The sequence below is a fragment of the Neoarius graeffei genome, chromosome 5 (genome assembly GCF_027579695.1).
Source record: "Neoarius graeffei isolate fNeoGra1 chromosome 5, fNeoGra1.pri, whole genome shotgun sequence".
NCBI classification, from domain to species: Eukaryota; Metazoa; Chordata; class Actinopteri; order Siluriformes; family Ariidae; genus Neoarius; species Neoarius graeffei.
The window spans coordinates 624,516-643,671 of record NC_083573.1 but is presented as its reverse complement, the minus strand read 5'-3'; the positions used below and the strand labels follow the sequence as shown (position 1 = coordinate 643,671).

The window sequence follows — 19,156 nt, the reverse complement described above, 5'->3', positions numbered from 1 at the left end:
CAAGTGTGTGATTGGCTGATCAAATCTAAATGAAGCTCCACTTTCCCTGTCAGAGGTGTGTCTGCACATTGGTGTCGAGATCGTGGGCTGCGTCCTAAACTGCCAGTGTGTTGAAATCGAACACCGCGTGTCGTGCACACTGTAGTGTGGAGTGTAGAAGCAGTGTTTGAGCACAGCCGGTCAGCAGCGCTGTTGGATGATAAATATTTTGTACCTGTTGACAGTGTCTGATGGAGATGCAGCTGTCATGTCGTGTGTGTGTGTGTGTGTGTGTGTGTGTGTGTTATAGCAATCTGGAAGGATTTCTGGAGGAGTTTGCAGACATAGCAAAGGAGGATCAGATCAAGAAGCTGCACGACATGTTGGGACCTCACATGCTGCGGCGTCTCAAAGCCGACGTCTTTAAACACATGCCGTCGAAAACCGAACTCATTGTTCGAGTTGAGCTGAGCACCATGCAGAAGTGAGAAACACAAACACACACTACATAGGGTGTCAGTGGGCCATACTGTGTTGTGCTGTATTTTTATGGATGTAACCAAGGGGTGTGTGTGTGTGTGTGTGTGTGTGTGTGTCCACAGGAAGTACTATAAGTACATTCTCACACGTAACTTTGAGGCTCTGAACACGCGTGGTGGCGGGAATCAGGTGTCTCTCCTGAACGTGGTGATGGATCTGAAGAAGTGCTGTAATCACCCCTACCTGTTCCCCACCGCCGCGATTGTAAGCTTCCATCCAGTCTCTCGTTCTGTAGGACTGTACCATTACACACCAATATGGGGGGGGACGGGTGCTCCGGACACTTTAATCATTAAAAACATGACTCATTATAAATCATTATGGAGTGATGTGTGATCTGGCTTCTTTTGCCTGCGGATGACAGGAAGCCCCTAAAATGCCCAATGGGATGTATGAAGGCGGGGCTCTCACAAAGGCTTCTGGGAAATTGATGCTGCTGTATAAGATGCTGAGGAAGCTAAAGGAGGGGGGACACAGGGTGCTCATCTTCTCACAGGTATATACACACGCACGCACGCACGCACGCACACACACACACTATATACACATATACCGTGTGTATCTTGTGCAGATGACGAAGATGTTGGACCTGCTTGAGGATTTCCTGGAGAATGAGGGATATAAATATGAACGGATTGATGGAGGAGTGACGGGGGTGATGAGACAGGAGGCCATCGACAGGTTCAATGGTGAGATACACACACGCACACACACACAAGCAGAAGAAGTAAATAGATCTTGATCTAATGTGGGATGATCTGTACCTCCCTGTACTTTGACCACCATCAATATTTTTATGGCTTTTTTTTTTTCTCCTCAGCTCCTGGAGCTCCTCAGTTTGTGTTTCTTCTCTCTACACGAGCGGGGGGTTTAGGAATCAACCTGGCAACCGCAGACACCGTCATCATCTACGATTCAGACTGGAACCCACACAATGACATTCAGGTATTGTGGATAGGACACAATAAATGCGCACACACACACACACACACACACGTCCACAGTGTTCATGTTCTTCTTTTCCCCTCCAGGCGTTCAGCAGAGCTCACCGGATTGGTCAGAACAGGAAGGTGATGATCTATCGGTTTGTCACGAAGGCATCTGTGGAGGAGAGGATCACTCAGGTCAGTGATTCACTTAAATTTGGAAATGACTCCTTGACTGATTCACTTAGATTTCAGATTGACTCCTTAAATCAGGGGTGTCAAACCTGATCCATAAAGGGCCGTGTGGCTGCAGGTTTTCATTCCAGCCATGCAGCAGCACCCTGATTTGGCTTATTCAATCAACTGACACACCCACCCTTTAATCAAGGGTGGGTGTGGCTGCGAGTATTTGACTGTGTGAAGACAGTTCAGTTGATTGAATGAGCCAAGTCAGGTGTGCTGCTGCATGGCTGGAATGAAAACCTGCAGCCACAAGGCCCTTTATGGATCAGGTTTGACACCCCTGCCTTAAATGATTCAAAAGATTTATAAATGATTCCTTGAATGATTCACTTAGATTTGTAAATGACTCATTGAGTGATTCATTTAGATTTATAAATGATTCCTTGATTCACGTAGATTTCAAAGTCACCCTTTAAATCAGGGGTGTCCAAACTGATCCATAAAGGGCCTTGTGGCTGCAGGTTTTCATTCCAGCCATGCAGCAGCACACCTGACTTGGCTCATTCAATCAACTGAACTGTCTTCACACAGTCAAATACTTGCAGCCACACCCACCCTTGATTAAAGGGTGGGTGTGTCAGTTGATTGAATAAGCCAAATCACGTGTGCTGCTGCATGGCTGGAATGAAAACCTGCAGCCACACGACCCTTTATGGATCAGTTTGGACACCCCTGCTTTAAATGATTCAAAAGATTTATAAATGACTCCTTGACTGATTCACTTAGATTTATAAACAACTCCTTGAATGATTCATTTAGATTTACAAATGATTCCTTGATTCACTTAGATTTGTAAATGACTCCTTGAATGATTCACTTAGTTTTCAAATTGACTCCTTGAGTCATTCATTTAGGGCCCATCCACACGAGTACGTTTTTGTTGAATCCGGATAAATACTTTATTGTTTCGGCCTCGCGTCCAGACTAGGGATGTTAACCGATGACCGTTTGACCGGTGGTTGACCGAATCAACGTCAACCGGTTAATTGTTTTTGGTTGTCGGTTAAAAAAAAAATCAATCGTTTTGAAGCTGCCGATTTTGGAGCGGACAGCTGACAAATCAGAAACACCCATTCAGTCATGTCCCGCCCCAGTTAAAGACAGCTGACAAATCAGAAACACCCATTCAGTCATGTCCCGCCCAGCTGCCACTCGGCGAAAGAAAAGTGTAGACATCGGCTTTTTAGCTTACAAATTACTATTGTGTGTTTTTTTTTTTTTTTTTTTAAATTATTAGAAGGCACATGGAGTTTAGTCCTGCCTTGGCCAGTGCATTCTGAAAGTATGTTTCAGTCTGTAGCCAGCAATGCATGTTATTGCAGATCACATCTCTCCACACAGACTAAAGGCGCAGATGCCGACTTTTTTTTTTTTTAATCGCGCAGATCCGTTTGTTTGTTTTTTGGGGGAGGGGGCGTTGGAGTGTCCGATTGTAATTTCAAGGTGGATTCTGTATTAAAATTACTAAATAGGCGGGTGCCGTTGCAGTCCATGAGGCGTGGGGGGTGTGAAAGGAGGGCAGTGGATCGGGGGGCTGCGCGCGTTTGCGCGGAAGCTGCGCAATCAGTAGATCAGAATGCGCACATTAAATTTTGCGTGGGCGCGCAGCTTTCTGATTTGCTGTTTTCTTCTCGTGTTTGTACTTCCTGTGTTTCGTGGACTGTGGCGGCATTTGCTTATATGCAGAATTTGCTTTGATGAAGTTGTGGTCAGACACTCCAACGCCCCCCCTTTGGGAAAGGAAGGTCGGATCTGCGCAATTCAGCCGTGGAGAGGGTGGCATCCGCCAAAAGGTGCGCCGTTTACATCCCTGTAATAATTCCAATTCTAGAATTTTAAACTCATAGGTTAACCGACTTTAACCGGCTAATGAGGCTCGGTGGTCGGTCAAGATTTTTTTTAGTTTTCGCCATCCCTAGTCCAGACAGATCTGGCCTTTTCGAGGCGTGAAACCGATATTTTTTGAAAACGGGTCCCAGAGTGGGAAAATCCTAAAATGCCGGATAGCCCGGAGTCGTCTGGACGGCGAATGCAGATTTTTTTCAGAAACGATGACGTATAAGCCCCGCCTTTCTAACCTTTAACCTCGGCCACCGCCGCTAGACGCGTCTTAACAACAATAATGGCGGACTCCAGGCTTGTGCTCGGACTGCAAAAACGTCCAATGTGACATGAAGTAGAAGTTCCACTTCATTGTCGGTCCACACAAAAGACTCTCCTCTCCCTCTCAGAGTTGCGCTGGCCATGAGCTTCCTCTTCTCATGTTATGAGCTTGTTTGTAAACAGCGCGTGACCTTTATACGCATGCTCCATGGCTTCTCTTCTGGTTTTAGTGTATTGATGTGGTGGCATCACAGCGCCACATACAGGCCTGGCATATGCACTACAGCGTTTTGGGTCGTTTCCAGTGAATCCGTGTGGACGCAGATATTTCTGGAAACGAAGCTGTGTTTATGGAAATTTTTTTCAAAACGACAGCGTATTGGGTGAGGCCGCGTACTCGTATGGACGGGCCCTTAGAGTTGTCAATGACTTCTTGAATGATTCACTTATTTATAAATGACTCCTTGAATGATTCACTTTGATTTCTAAATGACTCCTTAAAAGATTCACTTAGATTTCAAATTGACTCCTTGAGTCATTCACTTAGATTTATAAATGATTCCTTGATTGATTCACATAGATTTGTAAATTACTCTGGGTGATTCATGCTCATTTGGAAATGACTCCTTGAGTGATTCATTTAGTGTGTGTGTGTGTGTCTTCTGAATGCAGGTGGCGAAGAAGAAGATGATGTTGACTCACTTAGTGGTTCGACCCGGTTTGGGCTCAAAGGCGGGCTCCATGTCCAAACAGGAACTGGACGACATTTTAAAATTTGGCACTGAGGAGCTGTTTAAAGACGACGCTGGAGAAGGTGAGGAGGAACCGACGGGTCTGTTGACCCCAGCTCAGCTTTACTACTGGAGCGAGGGCCAGTTTAAAGTTGGCTCACAAGCACTTCAGATTCTTGAAGGTTTATAACAGGTTTATAAACTGCCCAGGTGAGAGCTGATTGGTTGTTTGGTGTTTGTGATGTACCTGCTCCAGGTGATAATAAGGAGGAGGACAGCAGCGTGATTCACTATGATGATAAAGCCATTGATAAACTGCTGGACCGGAACCAGGACGCCACTGATGACACAGAGCTGCAGAGCATGAACGAGTACCTGAGCTCTTTTAAAGTGGCCCAGTATGTGGTTAAAGACGAGGACGAGGTGCGCGTGCGATAGGATCACATTGTTTATACATTATGAGTACTTTATACTAACTTCCTGTTTCTTATGTTTCGTGTGTGTGTGTGTGTGTGTGTGCGCGTAGGAGGAGGTGGACAGGGAGATTATAAAGCAGGAGGAGAGTGTGGATCCAGATTACTGGGAGAAGTTACTGCGCCATCATTATGAACAGCAGCAGGAGGTGTTGGCCAGTCACCTGGGGAAAGGCAAGAGACCTCGCAAACCTGTCAACTACAACGACTGTTCACAGGAGGAACGAGGTAACACACACTCTCCACGATATTCGCCCTGCGTGTGAGACTGAGTTTTCTGCTTCGTTACTTTAATGCTCTGAATAACGTTAGATGTATTTTTACCTCCAAGCAGATTGGCATGATGACCAGTCTGACAACCAATCAGATTACTCCGTGGCTTCAGAGGAAGGAGATGAGGACTTTGATGAGCGCTCTGAAGGTGTGTGTGTGTGTGTGTGTGTGTGTGTGTGTGTGTTTTTCTCAGACTATTCAGATTTTAATGCACAAACACTCTGTGACCGGCAGTGAACCGGTATCCTACTGACGTCTTTCTGTCTGTCTCTCCCTCTGTCTGTCTGTCTGTCTCTGTCGCTCTTTCTCTCCATAGTGAATAACCGCAGGCCGAGTCGTAAAGGTCTGAGGAATGATAAAGAGAAGCCACTGCCCCCCCTGCTGGCCAGAGTGGGCGGGAACATTGAGGTCTGCATCACATTACTATTATTGTTGTTGTTACTGTTATTATTACACCATTACTGACTCGTTCCTGTCCGTCTGTCTGTTCTCCGGAAGGTGTTGGGTTTTAACTCCCGTCAGAGGAAGGCCTTCCTGAATGCAGTGATGCGTTATGGGATGCCGCCACAGGACGCTTTCACCACTCAGTGGCTGGTCCGAGACCTGAGGGGCAAATCTGAGAAAGAGTTCAAGTACGTGGGTGTGGGAGAGGCTCTAAACAGACAGACACATGGACAGGTCGACAGATGAAGGGTGGATGGGCAGGTAGACAGACTGGGAGAGGTAGACTGAAGGAGAAAAGGAAAGGACAGACAGATAGACAGAAACTATCTGTCTCTCTCAGGTTGTATGTTTCTGTTTCTCTCAGGGCATACGTCTCTCTCTCGGCATACGTGTCTCTCTGTCTCTCTCAGGGCGTATGTGTCTTTCTGTCTGTCTCTTAGGGAATGTGTGTCTGTCTGTCTGTGTCTCTCTGTCTCTTTCAGGGCGTACATGTGTCTCTCTCTCTGTCTCTCAGGGTGTATGTGTCTCTCTGTCTGTATCTCTCAGGCTGTATGTCTTTCTCTCTCTCTCTCAGGGCATACGTGTCTCTGTTCATGCGTCACCTGTGTGAACCGGGTGCTGATGGCGCTGAGACCTTCGCTGATGGAGTACCTCGAGAAGGATTGTCACGGCAACATGTCCTTACACGCATTGGTGTGATGTCACTAATCCGGAAGAAGGTGTGTGTGTGTGTGTGTGTGTGTGTGTGTGTGTGTGTGTGTGTGTGTGTGTGTGTGTGAAAGAGAGAGAGAAAAAGAGTATTGTGCAGTGTAGGTACTCTCGTGTGATTGGTTGCGGAGGAGTGACTGCGTGTGATTGGTTGCGGAGGAGTGACTGCGTGTGATCGGTTGCGGAGGAGTGACTGCGTGTGATCGGTTGCGGAGGAGTGACTGCGTGTGATCGGTTGCGGAGGAGTGACTGCGTGTGATCGGTTGCGGAGGAGTGACTGCGTGTGATTGGTTGCGGAGGAGTGACTGCGTGTGATCGGTTGCGGAGGAGTGACTGCGTGTGATCGGTTGCAGAGGAGTGACTGCGTGTGATCAGTTGTGGAGGAGTGACTGCGTGTGATCAGTTGTGGAGGAGTGACTGCGTGTGATCGGTTGTGGAGGAGTGACTGCGTGTGATCAGTTGTGGAGGAGTGACTGCGTGTGATCAGTTGTGGAGGAGTGACTGCGTGTGATCGGTTGTGGAGGAGTGACTGCGTGTGATCAGTTGTGGAGGAGTGACTGCGTGTGATCGGTTGCAGAGGAGTGACTGCGTGTGATCGGTTGCGGAGGAGTGACTGCGTGTGATCGGTTGCAGAGGAGTGACTGCGTGTGATCGGTTGCAGAGGAGTGACTGCGTGTGATCAGTTGTGGAGGAGTGACTGCGTGTGATCGGTTGCGGAGGAGTGACTGCGTGTGATCGGTTGCAGAGGAGTGACTGCGTGTGATCGGTTGCGGAGGAGTGACTGCGTGTGATCAGTTGTGGAGGAGTGACTGCGTGTGATCAGTTGTGGAGGAGTGACTGCGTGTGATCAGTTGTGGAGGAGTGACTGCGTGTGATCGGTTGTGGAGGAGTGACTGCGTGTGATCAGTTGCGGAGGAGTGACTGCGTGTGATCGGTTGCAGAGGAGTGACTGCGTGTGATCGGTTGCGGAGGAGTGACTGCGTGTGATCGGTTGCAGAGGAGTGACTGCGTGTGATCGGTTGTGGAGGAGTGACTGCGTGTGATCGGTTGCGGAGGAGTGACTGCGTGTGATCGGTTGTGGAGGAGTGACTGCGTGTGATCGGTTGTGGAGGAGTGACTGCGTGTGATCAGTTGTGGAGGAGTGACTGCGTGTGATCGGTTGCGGAGGAGTGACTGCGTGTGATCGGTTGTGGAGGAGTGACTGCGTGTGATCGGTTGCGGAAGACTGACTGCGTGTGATCGGTTGTGGAGGAGTGACTGCGTGTGATCGGTTGCAGAGGAGTGACTGCGTGTGATCGGTTGCAGAGGAGTGACTGCGTGTGATCGGTTGCGGAGGAGTGACTGCGTGTGATCGGTTGTGGAGGAGTGACTGCGTGTGATCGGTTGCAGAGGAGTGACTGCGTGTGATCGGTTGCAGAGGAGTGACTGCGTGTGATCGGTTGCGGAGGAGTGACTGCGTGTGATCGGTTGTGGAGGACTGACTGCGTGTGATCGGTTGCGGAGGAGTGACTGCGTGTGATCGGTTGTGGAGGAGTGACTGCGTGTGATCGGTTGCGGAGGAGTGACTGCGTGTGATCGGTTGCGGAGGAGTGACTGCGTGTGATTGGTTGCGGAGGAGTGACTGCGTGTGATCGGTTGCGGAGGAGTGACTGCGTGTGATCGGTTGCGGAGGAGTGACTGCGTGTGATTGGTTGTGGAGGAGTGACTGCGTGTGATCGGTTGCGGAGGAGTGACTGCGTGTGATCAGTTGTGGAGGAGTGACTGCGTGTGATCGGTTGCGGAGGAGTGACTGCGTGTGATCGGTTGCGGAGGAGTGACTGCGTGTGATCGGTTGCGGAGGAGTGACTGCGTGTGATCGGTTGCAGAGGAGTGACTGCGTGTGATCGGTTGCGGAGGAGTGACTGCGTGTGATCAGTTGTGGAGGAGTGACTGCGTGTGATCAGTTGTGGAGGAGTGACTGCGTGTGATCAGTTGTGGAGGAGTGACTGCGTGTGATCGGTTGTGGAGGAGTGACTGCGTGTGATCAGTTGTGGAGGAGTGACTGCGTGTGATCGGTTGCAGAGGAGTGACTGCGTGTGATCGGTTGCGGAGGAGTGACTGCGTGTGATCGGTTGCAGAGGAGTGACTGCGTGTGATCGGTTGTGGAGGAGTGACTGCGTGTGATCGGTTGCAGAGGAGTGACTGCGTGTGATCGGTTGCGGAGGAGTGACTGCGTGTGATCGGTTGCGGAAGACTGACTGCGTGTGATCGGTTGTGGAGGAGTGACTGCGTGTGATCGGTTGCAGAGGAGTGACTGCGTGTGATCGGTTGCAGAGGAGTGACTGCGTGTGATCGGTTGCGGAGGAGTGACTGCGTGTGATCGGTTGCGGAGGAGTGACTGCGTGTGATTGGTTGTGGAGGAGTGACTGCGTGTGATCGGTTGCGGAGGAGTGACTGCGTGTGATCGGTTGCAGAGGAGTGACTGCGTGTGATCGGTTGCGGAGGAGTGACTGCGTGTGATCAGTTGTGGAGGAGTGACTGCGTGTGATCAGTTGTGGAGGAGTGACTGCGTGTGATCAGTTGTGGAGGAGTGACTGCGTGTGATCGGTTGTGGAGGAGTGACTGCGTGTGATCAGTTGTGGAGGAGTGACTGCGTGTGATCGGTTGCAGAGGAGTGACTGCGTGTGATCGGTTGCGGAGGAGTGACTGCGTGTGATCGGTTGCAGAGGAGTGACTGCGTGTGATCGGTTGTGGAGGAGTGACTGCGTGTGATCGGTTGCGGAAGACTGACTGCGTGTGATCGGTTGTGGAGGAGTGACTGCGTGTGATCGGTTGCAGAGGAGTGACTGCGTGTGATCGGTTGCAGAGGAGTGACTGCGTGTGATCGGTTGCAGAGGAGTGACTGCGTGTGATCGGTTGCGGAGGAGTGACTGCGTGTGATCGGTTGTGGAGGACTGACTGCGTGTGATCGGTTGCGGAGGAGTGACTGCGTGTGATCGGTTGTGGAGGAGTGACTGCGTGTGATCGGTTGCGGAGGAGTGACTGCGTGTGATCAGTTGTGGAGGAGTGACTGCGTGTGATCAGTTGTGGAGGAGTGACTGCGTGTGATCAGTTGTGGAGGAGTGACTGCGTGTGATCGGTTGTGGAGGAGTGACTGCGTGTGATCAGTTGTGGAGGAGTGACTGCGTGTGATCGGTTGCAGAGGAGTGACTGCGTGTGATCGGTTGCGGAGGAGTGACTGCGTGTGATCGGTTGCAGAGGAGTGACTGCGTGTGATCGGTTGTGGAGGAGTGACTGCGTGTGATCGGTTGCGGAAGACTGACTGCGTGTGATCGGTTGTGGAGGAGTGACTGCGTGTGATCGGTTGCAGAGGAGTGACTGCGTGTGATCGGTTGCAGAGGAGTGACTGCGTGTGATCGGTTGCGGAGGAGTGACTGCGTGTGATCGGTTGTGGAGGAGTGACTGCGTGTGATCGGTTGCAGAGGAGTGACTGCGTGTGATCGGTTGCAGAGGAGTGACTGCGTGTGATCGGTTGCGGAGGAGTGACTGCGTGTGATCGGTTGTGGAGGACTGACTGCGTGTGATCGGTTGCGGAGGAGTGACTGCGTGTGATCGGTTGTGGAGGAGTGACTGCGTGTGATCGGTTGCGGAGGAGTGACTGCGTGTGATCGGTTGCGGAGGAGTGACTGCGTGTGATTGGTTGCGGAGGAGTGACTGCGTGTGATCGGTTGCGGAGGAGTGACTGCGTGTGATTGGTTGCGGAGGAGTGACTGCGTGTGATCGGTTGCGGAGGAGTGACTGCGTGTGATCGGTTGCGGAGGAGTGACTGCGTGTGATCGGTTGCGGAGGAGTGACTGCGTGTGATCGGTTGCGGAGGAGTGACTGCGTGTGATTGGTTGCGGAGGAGTGACTGCGTGTGATCGGTTGCGGAGGAGTGACTGCGTGTGATCGGTTGTGGAGGAGTGACTGCGTGTGATCGGTTGCGGAGGAGTGACTGCGTGTGATCGGTTGTGGAGGACTGACTGCGTGTGATCAGTTGTGGAGGAGTGACTGCGTGTGATCAGTTGTGGAGGAGTGACTGCGTGTGATCAGTTGTGGAGGAGTGACTGCGTGTGATCGGTTGCGGAGGAGTGACTGCGTGTGATCGGTTGCGGAGGAGTGACTGCGTGTGATCGGTTGCGGAGGAGTGACTGCGTGTGATCGGTTGCAGAGGAGTGACTGCGTGTGATCGGTTGCGGAGGAGTGACTGCGTGTGATCAGTTGTGGAGGAGTGACTGCGTGTGATCAGTTGTGGAGGAGTGACTGCGTGTGATCAGTTGTGGAGGAGTGACTGCGTGTGATCGGTTGTGGAGGAGTGACTGCGTGTGATCAGTTGTGGAGGAGTGACTGCGTGTGATCGGTTGCAGAGGAGTGACTGCGTGTGATCGGTTGCGGAGGAGTGACTGCGTGTGATCGGTTGCAGAGGAGTGACTGCGTGTGATCGGTTGCAGAGGAGTGACTGCGTGTGATCAGTTGTGGAGGAGTGACTGCGTGTGATCGGTTGCGGAGGAGTGACTGCGTGTGATCGGTTGCAGAGGAGTGACTGCGTGTGATCGGTTGCGGAGGAGTGACTGCGTGTGATCAGTTGTGGAGGAGTGACTGCGTGTGATCAGTTGTGGAGGAGTGACTGCGTGTGATCAGTTGTGGAGGAGTGACTGCGTGTGATCGGTTGTGGAGGAGTGACTGCGTGTGATCGGTTGCGGAGGAGTGACTGCGTGTGATCGGTTGCAGAGGAGTGACTGCGTGTGATCGGTTGCGGAGGAGTGACTGCGTGTGATCGGTTGCAGAGGAGTGACTGCGTGTGATCGGTTGCAGAGGAGTGACTGCGTGTGATCAGTTGTGGAGGAGTGACTGCGTGTGATCGGTTGCGGAGGAGTGACTGCGTGTGATCGGTTGTGGAGGAGTGACTGCGTGTGATCGGTTGTGGAGGAGTGACTGCGTGTGATCGGTTGCAGAGGAGTGACTGCGTGTGATCAGTTGTGGAGGAGTGACTGCGTGTGATCGGTTGCGGAGGAGTGACTGCGTGTGATCGGTTGCGGAGGAGTGACTGCGTGTGATCGGTTGCGGAGGAGTGACTGCGTGTGATCGGTTGTGGAGGAGTGACTGCGTGTGATCGGTTGCGGAAGACTGACTGCGTGTGATCGGTTGTGGAGGAGTGACTGCGTGTGATCGGTTGCAGAGGAGTGACTGCGTGTGATCGGTTGCAGAGGAGTGACTGCGTGTGATCGGTTGCGGAGGAGTGACTGCGTGTGATCGGTTGTGGAGGAGTGACTGCGTGTGATCGGTTGCAGAGGAGTGACTGCGTGTGATCGGTTGCAGAGGAGTGACTGCGTGTGATCGGTTGCGGAGGAGTGACTGCGTGTGATCGGTTGTGGAGGACTGACTGCGTGTGATCGGTTGCGGAGGAGTGACTGCGTGTGATCGGTTGCGGAGGAGTGACTGCGTGTGATCGGTTGCGGAGGAGTGACTGCGTGTGATCGGTTGTGGAGGAGTGACTGCGTGTGATCGGTTGCGGAGGAGTGACTGCGTGTGATCGGTTGCGGAGGAGTGACTGCGTGTGATCGGTTGCGGAGGAGTGACTGCGTGTGATCGGTTGCGGAGGAGTGACTGCGTGTGATCGGTTGCGGAGGAGTGACTGCGTGTGATCGGTTGTGGAGGAGTGACTGCGTGTGATCGGTTGCGGAGGAGTGACTGCGTGTGATCGGTTGCGGAGGAGTGACTGCGTGTGATCGGTTGTGGAGGAGTGACTGCGTGTGATCGGTTGCGGAGGAGTGACTGCGTGTGATCGGTTGCGGAGGAGTGACTGCGTGTGATCGGTTGCGGAGGAGTGACTGCGTGTGATCGGTTGCGGAGGAGTGACTGCGTGTGATCGGTTGCGGAGGAGTGACTGCGTGTGATCGGTTGTGGAGGAGTGACTGCGTGTGATCGGTTGCGGAGGAGTGACTGCGTGTGATCGGTTGTGGAGGAGTGACTGCGTGTGATCGGTTGTGGAGGAGTGACTGCGTGTGATCGGTTGTGGAGGAGTGACTGCGTGTGATTGGTTGCGGAGGAGTGACTGCGTGTGATCGGTTGCGGAGGAGTGACTGCGTGTGATCGGTTGCGGAGGAGTGACTGCGTGTGATCGGTTGCGGAGGAGTGACTGCGTGTGATTGGTTGCGGAGGAGTGACTGCGTGTGATTGGTTCCTGTCCTGCAGGTTCAGGAGTTTGAGCATGTGAATGGTCAGTGGTCGATGCCATGGATGAAGGAGCTCGAGGAGAATAAAAGAGCTGCTGCTGCTGCCATGGGCGACGACCCCAAAACGCCCTCTACTGGAACACCTGGAGACACGCAACCCAACACACCTGCCCCAGGTATCCGCTGTACTGAGCGCGCTCGTTCTAGTTCACTCGTAAAGCCGAATTACAGTCTCGTGCTCTTAACAAGCTAAAGTGAGGGTCAGTTTCCCGCTCCTGCTCTCATGATGCTGCTCTAAACCCCGACATGTTCCTCAAGACACATCAGCTCTTTAACGTTCAGCCCAGTGAGGAACGAAGATTAACGCCTCTGCTCTGTAGCACTGAGTCATGCAGCACATTCTCATTAAACCCCGCCTCTCCCCAAGCAGAGGAGCTGTCCAGAGGGGAGGAGTCAGAAAGAGAGATGGAGGACAGGATGGAGGGAGAGGGAGAGAAAGACAGAAGGAGCACCCGCGTGCAGGACGACGAGGTACTGACCTCCAGACATCTGTCTCTCTCGATTCCTACTTCTGTCTGTGATTTACTGTCTGTCTGTCTGTCTGTCTGTCTGTCAGGTGATTGAGATTCCTGATGATGGAGACACCCCCCCAAGTCTGGAGAAGACAGGAGCAGGACAGGAGATGGAGGGAGACAGTGCATCATCCTCACTGGAGAAGGATGAAGGGATGAAAGACGCAGAGGGAGAGAAAGAGAAAGAAGGAGAAAAAGAGGAGAGCTCGACATGTTCTCCAAAAAATGAAGAGGTCAAAGGGGAGAGGTCAGAGGTCACCAGCACCTTGGAGTCTTCTCAGCCCAAAGGTCAGAGAGGGTTGCGCTGTCTGTCTGTCTGTCTGTCTGTCTCTCTGTCTGTCTGTGTCTCAGACTGGAGTGTAACAATGGTGTGTGTGTGTTTCAGAAGAGTGTCCTGAGGAGAAGAGTGAGAAAACAGACAGCAATCTAACAGGAGAGGAGAAGAGAGGTGTTTATACACACACACACACACACACACACACACACACAAATGTAAACATGTAATAATAATAATAATAAGACTTTATTTCTAGAGCGCACTTATATACAGTACTCTAAGGCGCTTTCCAATAAAAGAAGAAAAAAAACAGATATAAAATTTCCTAAAAGCCATGCAAATATATCATACAGGGCTGTGAAAAATCCGTGGATCCAGGGAATTCCGCGAATTTGGCCGCCAAAAATATAATTTTAGTAAATCATCTAATTTTGCAATAAAAATTGGGGGGGGTTCTTTTGCGACAATGACAGACCGGTTTACAGCATTTGCGCCATGCTTACAAACCACGGCGTGAATCTTGTGCTCTTTAAACACGCTTTCGATATCAACAGTTTTGAAAAGGAGAATTTCGCGGTATGTCCGTGTCACGGAGGGACATCATTCAGACGGAGGACGGTGAGACCGACGATGTCAAAAACATTTGACAAGGAAAACGGCATCAAAAATCCATGGAATTGGCGATGGCTGGAGTTTAAAGTCAGTAGTGAATGAGCACATACAGAAGATAAAAGAACCGGGGAAAGCTTACCGCATCTTGTGCCATCAGGATGTGAAGTACGGTTCTGGTGGAAGAACGCGTTTGGTTGACCATGTTAAAGGAAAAAAACATGTGGAATTGGTGAAACTGAAGCTGTCGAACTATAGATTACCAGGAAGACCATCTTGTTCACATTTATATATTCAATTTATAATAATAATAATAAACAGTTCAAGTTAAATGGCATGGTTGAGAAAATATTTGCTTTCAGGAGATGCTTCAAATCTATCAATATACACAAAATCTGTTCAGCTTCTGCGGCCCTGCGGCCCCCAGACCCCCTGCTAAAATTGTTCCCTCGGATTTTGTCATTTCTATTTCACAGCCCTGATCATAATTTAATTATTATATAATACATATTATTATTTATGAAATAAAAATGTTTTAAGTCCTTTTTTAAATGAATTTAAATTGGTTTCAAAACGAAGAGTTTCTGGTAAGTCGTTCCAAAGTTCTAGAGACGAGAAACTAAATGTTCTTCCCCCAAATGATTTCTTCTTTACGCTTGGAATATTAAGAGAGTTCTCCCCATCCGCTCTCATTCCTTTGTCGGGGCGCTTGTGAATCAGTTCTGTCTGGTAGGAAGGAGCAATGCCACGAATGCACTTAAAGGTCAGCAATAGAATCTTGAACTCTGTCCTTCTTCTGATTGGTAGCCAGTGCAGTTTGTGCATAACGGGGGTGATATGATCGTACTTTCGGGTTCCTGTTATTAACCTTGCGGCAGTCCTCTGGACAGATGATTCACTCTTGAGGGTACAATCCGGTTACCCAAAAAAGATAGCGTTTCGATGTAATAATTGAGTGGACCATGATCTTGGCAGCATCTTCCGTAATGCACCTTCTGATCTTAAACATGTTTTGAAGCTTGTAAAACCTCCTTTTGCCACATTGCGGATGTGATTTTTAAGGCACATGTTACTGTCACGCTCCACACCAAGGAGAGTAGTTGAGTTTGATGTCGAGACAGATTCAGTTCCTATCTTAAATGGAGGGAAATTGATGTCGGGTCTACACGCCATTCAAAACAATGATCTCCGATTTCTCATCATTGAATTGAAGCTTGTTGGAGGTCATCCATGATCTAATGTCATTAATGAGTAATTCCGTCTTTGACGCAGTCATCAAGTAGTTGTTCCTTTTAAAAGCAATGTACAGTTGGGACTCGTCAGCGTACGAGTGAAAATCAACTCCATGTCGATGAGCCAAATCCCCAAGAGGCAGCATATATAACGTAAGCAGCTTTGGGTCCAGCACTGAGCCCTGTGGGATGCCATATCTCAGATGTTTAAGCTCAGAAAACTCTCCACCAACTGCAACTCTGAACTTCCTTTCCAACAGATAAGAGTCAAACCATTGGAGGCAGTTGCCAGTGATACCCAACCGATGTTCGAGTCGGTGCAAAAGAATACCATGGTCAGAGCTGAGATCCAAACAGACCAGCAGTACAGCCTTGTTGTCATCTCATGCGAGTGAAATGTCATTATGAAGACGGACCCAGGCAGTTTCAGTAGAATGATGTTGTTTATAAGCAGACTGCATCTTTTCATTGAAGTCGTTGATCTGTATGTGTTTCGAGATCTGATTGTCAATAACTTCCTCGATCAACTTTGATATAAAGGGAAGATTAGATACCGGCCTGAAATTCTTCAGAACCTCCAGGTTCAATGATGGTTTCTTCAAAATTGGTGTTAAAATAGCTTCTTTAAAGAGAGCTGGCATGGTAGCTTCATTCAATGATGTATTAATATAGCCTGGCTAACGCGACTTCAAAGCTCTACGAGCTATTGGTCTGGCCAAGATATTAAGCCAAACCGTTTCCCAGAGCCCGTGGTTGACCCGCCTCCCTGAAATGCCTCAGTTTGCTACTGGTCGAAGCCAGAAAAGGCTGTGACGAAGCTTAAACCATTATCACATCACTCTTTCCTCTGACGTATGCGACGCGACGGGGCTAACTGGTAGATTAAACTCTTACCGAAGCCGGTCAGGAGCAAGGCGAAAACATCCTTCCTTTCAATAAATACCTCCAGGGCTGCTCTTTGCTCCGTTTTCAATGAGAACTTCCCGTTGAATGCTTTCAATACAGCATCTATGCGTAATAGATGCGGAAGCGTGAATGAAGCGCTTCCGGCATAGATTCTGTAAACAATCTATGGCTTCCGGTCGCAGTTCTACTACGTCACTGCCTTGAACACGCCTCTACCCAGGGCCGTTGGAGATGCTCAAAGTTGATTGGTTCCCGATTTTTCGGGAGCTTGGAAGAGCTGTAGATAGCTTGCCTGGCCAGACTAAGCTCGCAACAGGCCCTCGTGTTGCGTCACACTTAGGATGGGCGGGCCCAGGCTAGTATTAATAGCCTTGGTAATAACTGGCAAGAGTGACGACAAGTGCTGCTTCAGAATACGTGTTGGTATAAGATCAAGCCTGCGTGATTTGTGATCGGCTGATTTGTATAATTTGCTTTACATCGTCTTGACTGACGAATATGAAATTTTCCAGCTTGGCAATACAACTGTTCTCATCATCAGGAACCAAGGGGGATGAACAAGCGTTACTGAGTCCAGCACGAATCCCATCGATCTTCTCCATAAAGAAAGTTGCAGATCTATTTGCTAACTCATCTGAAGGATCATGCACTGGAAGCCGAGTTTCAGTGTTACGGTGAAGCAACTCATTAAGCACGTTAAAGACGGCCTGCTGATCTCCAGCACATGACTGAATTTTGTCGTTGTAAAACTCTTGCCGAGTTGTAATCAGCAATTGATCAGAGTGTTCTTTAAACCGCTTGGTGTCCTCAGCTGATTTTGTACGTCTGTAGATCCTTTCAAGCTTCCTTTTCTCCCGCTTTTGCAACTGCAGGTCAGATGTAAACCGTTCCGCATGGGGACGTGATATTATTTTCCGTTGCTTGACGGGGGCATGTTTAACAGCAAGAGCTTGGAACAACTCGTTATAGCCAGTGATTAGGTCATTAACAGAGCTGTGTGAGTCCAGCTTAGCAGCAATTTCAGTCCAATCCTGCCCAAACTCGCCTGCATCAGCATCCTTCCACTTCCTGTAAGGAACACTTTTCACTGTAGACTTTGCTTTCGCTGAGTTGATAGAAGCTTGTATCAAACAACGATCAGATATCCAAGCAGGAAAAACATCAATATCTCTCACAAGGAAGGAATTTTGTCTTATCAGGAGAGTCAGAGTATGGTTTGATCTGTGTGTTGAGCCTGACGCGTGTTGTACCAAATTGAAAGTGTCCAGAAGATGAATAAAATCACAAGCATCGCGATCAGCCGTATCGTCAACGTGAAAGTTAAAGTCACCTGGGATAAGTGTTTCAGCAGGTAGTAGAACTAAACGCTCAAGAAACACAGAGAACTTGTTAAGAAACTGCGCAACAGTCGGACCGTTGGCTGTAGAGAGTGGAGGACGATAGATGACAATTATTCTGGTCCACGAAGATGTTTTGAAAGATTTTAAAAGATGTTCAGTGTGAAGCAAAGTCGCAATCTCTAGAGACACTGCGAACATCAAGGCAATTCTTGTATAAAATGCCAACTCCACCACCTCGTTGACCATTATCACCAGGAGTGTGCGACATTTTATATCCTCTTGGACAGAAGTCACCAGCGATTTGGTTCGCTAACGTTTCATTACGGGGCAGCCAGGTTTCAGTTATCGCTACTGGATCACAGCCGTGTTCTCCGACATGATCTTTTACCCTGATACCATTCTTGTTCAGCTGATGACTATTCACTAATGCGACAAGGAGACTTTCCTCGTTTAGCGTTGATTTAGCCGGCGCTGGATTCGGTTGAATCTGCACTAAATTATTTTGACTCGCACGTCTTTAATGTTGAAATGGTCTCCACTCATGAAGCGTAACAACAGGATGAATATTGTTTCTACTCGCAGTTTCTCTTTCCTTCACCTTCAAACCAGCTGTTTTCCCTCTACGATCTCCAGCCAGCAGCTTAAACCAGGACACACTTAATGTAGCCGTCGAAGAGAGAGCAGAGTGGGGCGGTAGTGACTCTTGGACAAAGCCTGAATAATTAAAACCATAGGTACAATCAGGCATAATTAGATGACCAGACCAAAAAAAAAGTCGTTTCTTCCAAAAGTATCCAAAATTAAAATGCTCCACAATCCAAGAAAGGAAAATTAAATAAAGTTTTAAAAATATAACCTCAAATCAGCTTATAAAAAAAAAAGATATAGCTGCAGTGAAAAATAAGAAAAAAGCTGGAACAGTAGTGTTCATGCAGCCATAACGGCGCTTACAAATTTAACCCCCAAAATAAATAAATAAACAGGAAGACGCAGGTCACCAAAACAAACAACTCAAACTGGACTTTGGATATTTGGCAACCGGCTAACGAACTGCGTTCCCGTGTTTATCTCCTGTTACAGATAACAAGCAACTCATTTCTAATTTCACAGGGCACCCTTTCTTTCCTTACATACTTAGAAAAGGCGTTTATGAGATCACTAATATCAGCGCTCGCACTGTATTATATTATATTATATTATATTATATTATATTATATTATATTATATTATATTATATTATATTATCTACCTTCAGCTCCCCTAACTATGCTAAGTGCTAATGACAAGGACACTACAGTTCCAGTACCAAACTTTATTTCATGTAACAGATTTGCATTAAAAATTTGCGTTAACGGATATGAAACCGATTTTACAGACTGCTCAAGATTTGTAGGCAGAAATTAGGCGCCGACTTAAACAAAACAACAAACAAAAATCCACAACACTCCCACTAAACTCAAACCCTGAGCGAATATTTAACACGAAAGAGAAACTAATTATTACCACGCAGTGCCTCAGACCATTAAACAACGCCTCCACATCAACAGCCAACAAATCTAAAAGACAATAAAATAACAAAACACACACACACAAAAAATAATAATAA

The 19,156-nt window shown here is 48.9% G+C and overlaps 1 protein-coding gene across 4 annotated transcripts in view; it reads left to right on the top strand.

Annotated features, from left to right (window-relative positions):
* The window catches only part of chd4b (chromodomain helicase DNA binding protein 4b), a 43,651-nt gene that overhangs the window by 16,156 nt on the left and 8,339 nt on the right, over positions 1 to 19,156 (top strand). For 2 of the 4 annotated variants that reach the window (XM_060920907.1, XM_060920908.1), the window contains exons 19-35: positions 290 to 463; positions 582 to 723; positions 884 to 1,015; positions 1,091 to 1,208; positions 1,340 to 1,464; positions 1,551 to 1,643; positions 4,464 to 4,605; positions 4,779 to 4,945; positions 5,049 to 5,223; positions 5,327 to 5,416; positions 5,585 to 5,676; positions 5,767 to 5,900; positions 6,287 to 6,431; positions 12,634 to 12,790; positions 13,042 to 13,145; positions 13,231 to 13,474; positions 13,572 to 13,634. In XM_060920907.1, coding sequence (XP_060776890.1) covers positions 290 to 463; positions 582 to 723; positions 884 to 1,015; positions 1,091 to 1,208; positions 1,340 to 1,464; positions 1,551 to 1,643; positions 4,464 to 4,605; positions 4,779 to 4,945; positions 5,049 to 5,223; positions 5,327 to 5,416; positions 5,585 to 5,676; positions 5,767 to 5,900; positions 6,287 to 6,431; positions 12,634 to 12,790; positions 13,042 to 13,145; positions 13,231 to 13,474; positions 13,572 to 13,634 — 2,297 coding nt within the window. The remainder of the gene's footprint in view (positions 1 to 289; positions 464 to 581; positions 724 to 883; positions 1,016 to 1,090; positions 1,209 to 1,339; positions 1,465 to 1,550; positions 1,644 to 4,463; positions 4,606 to 4,778; positions 4,946 to 5,048; positions 5,224 to 5,326; positions 5,417 to 5,584; positions 5,677 to 5,766; positions 5,901 to 6,286; positions 6,432 to 12,633; positions 12,791 to 13,041; positions 13,146 to 13,230; positions 13,475 to 13,571; positions 13,635 to 19,156) is intronic. The other 2 variants (XM_060920910.1, XM_060920909.1) reach the window with 2 other exon arrangements.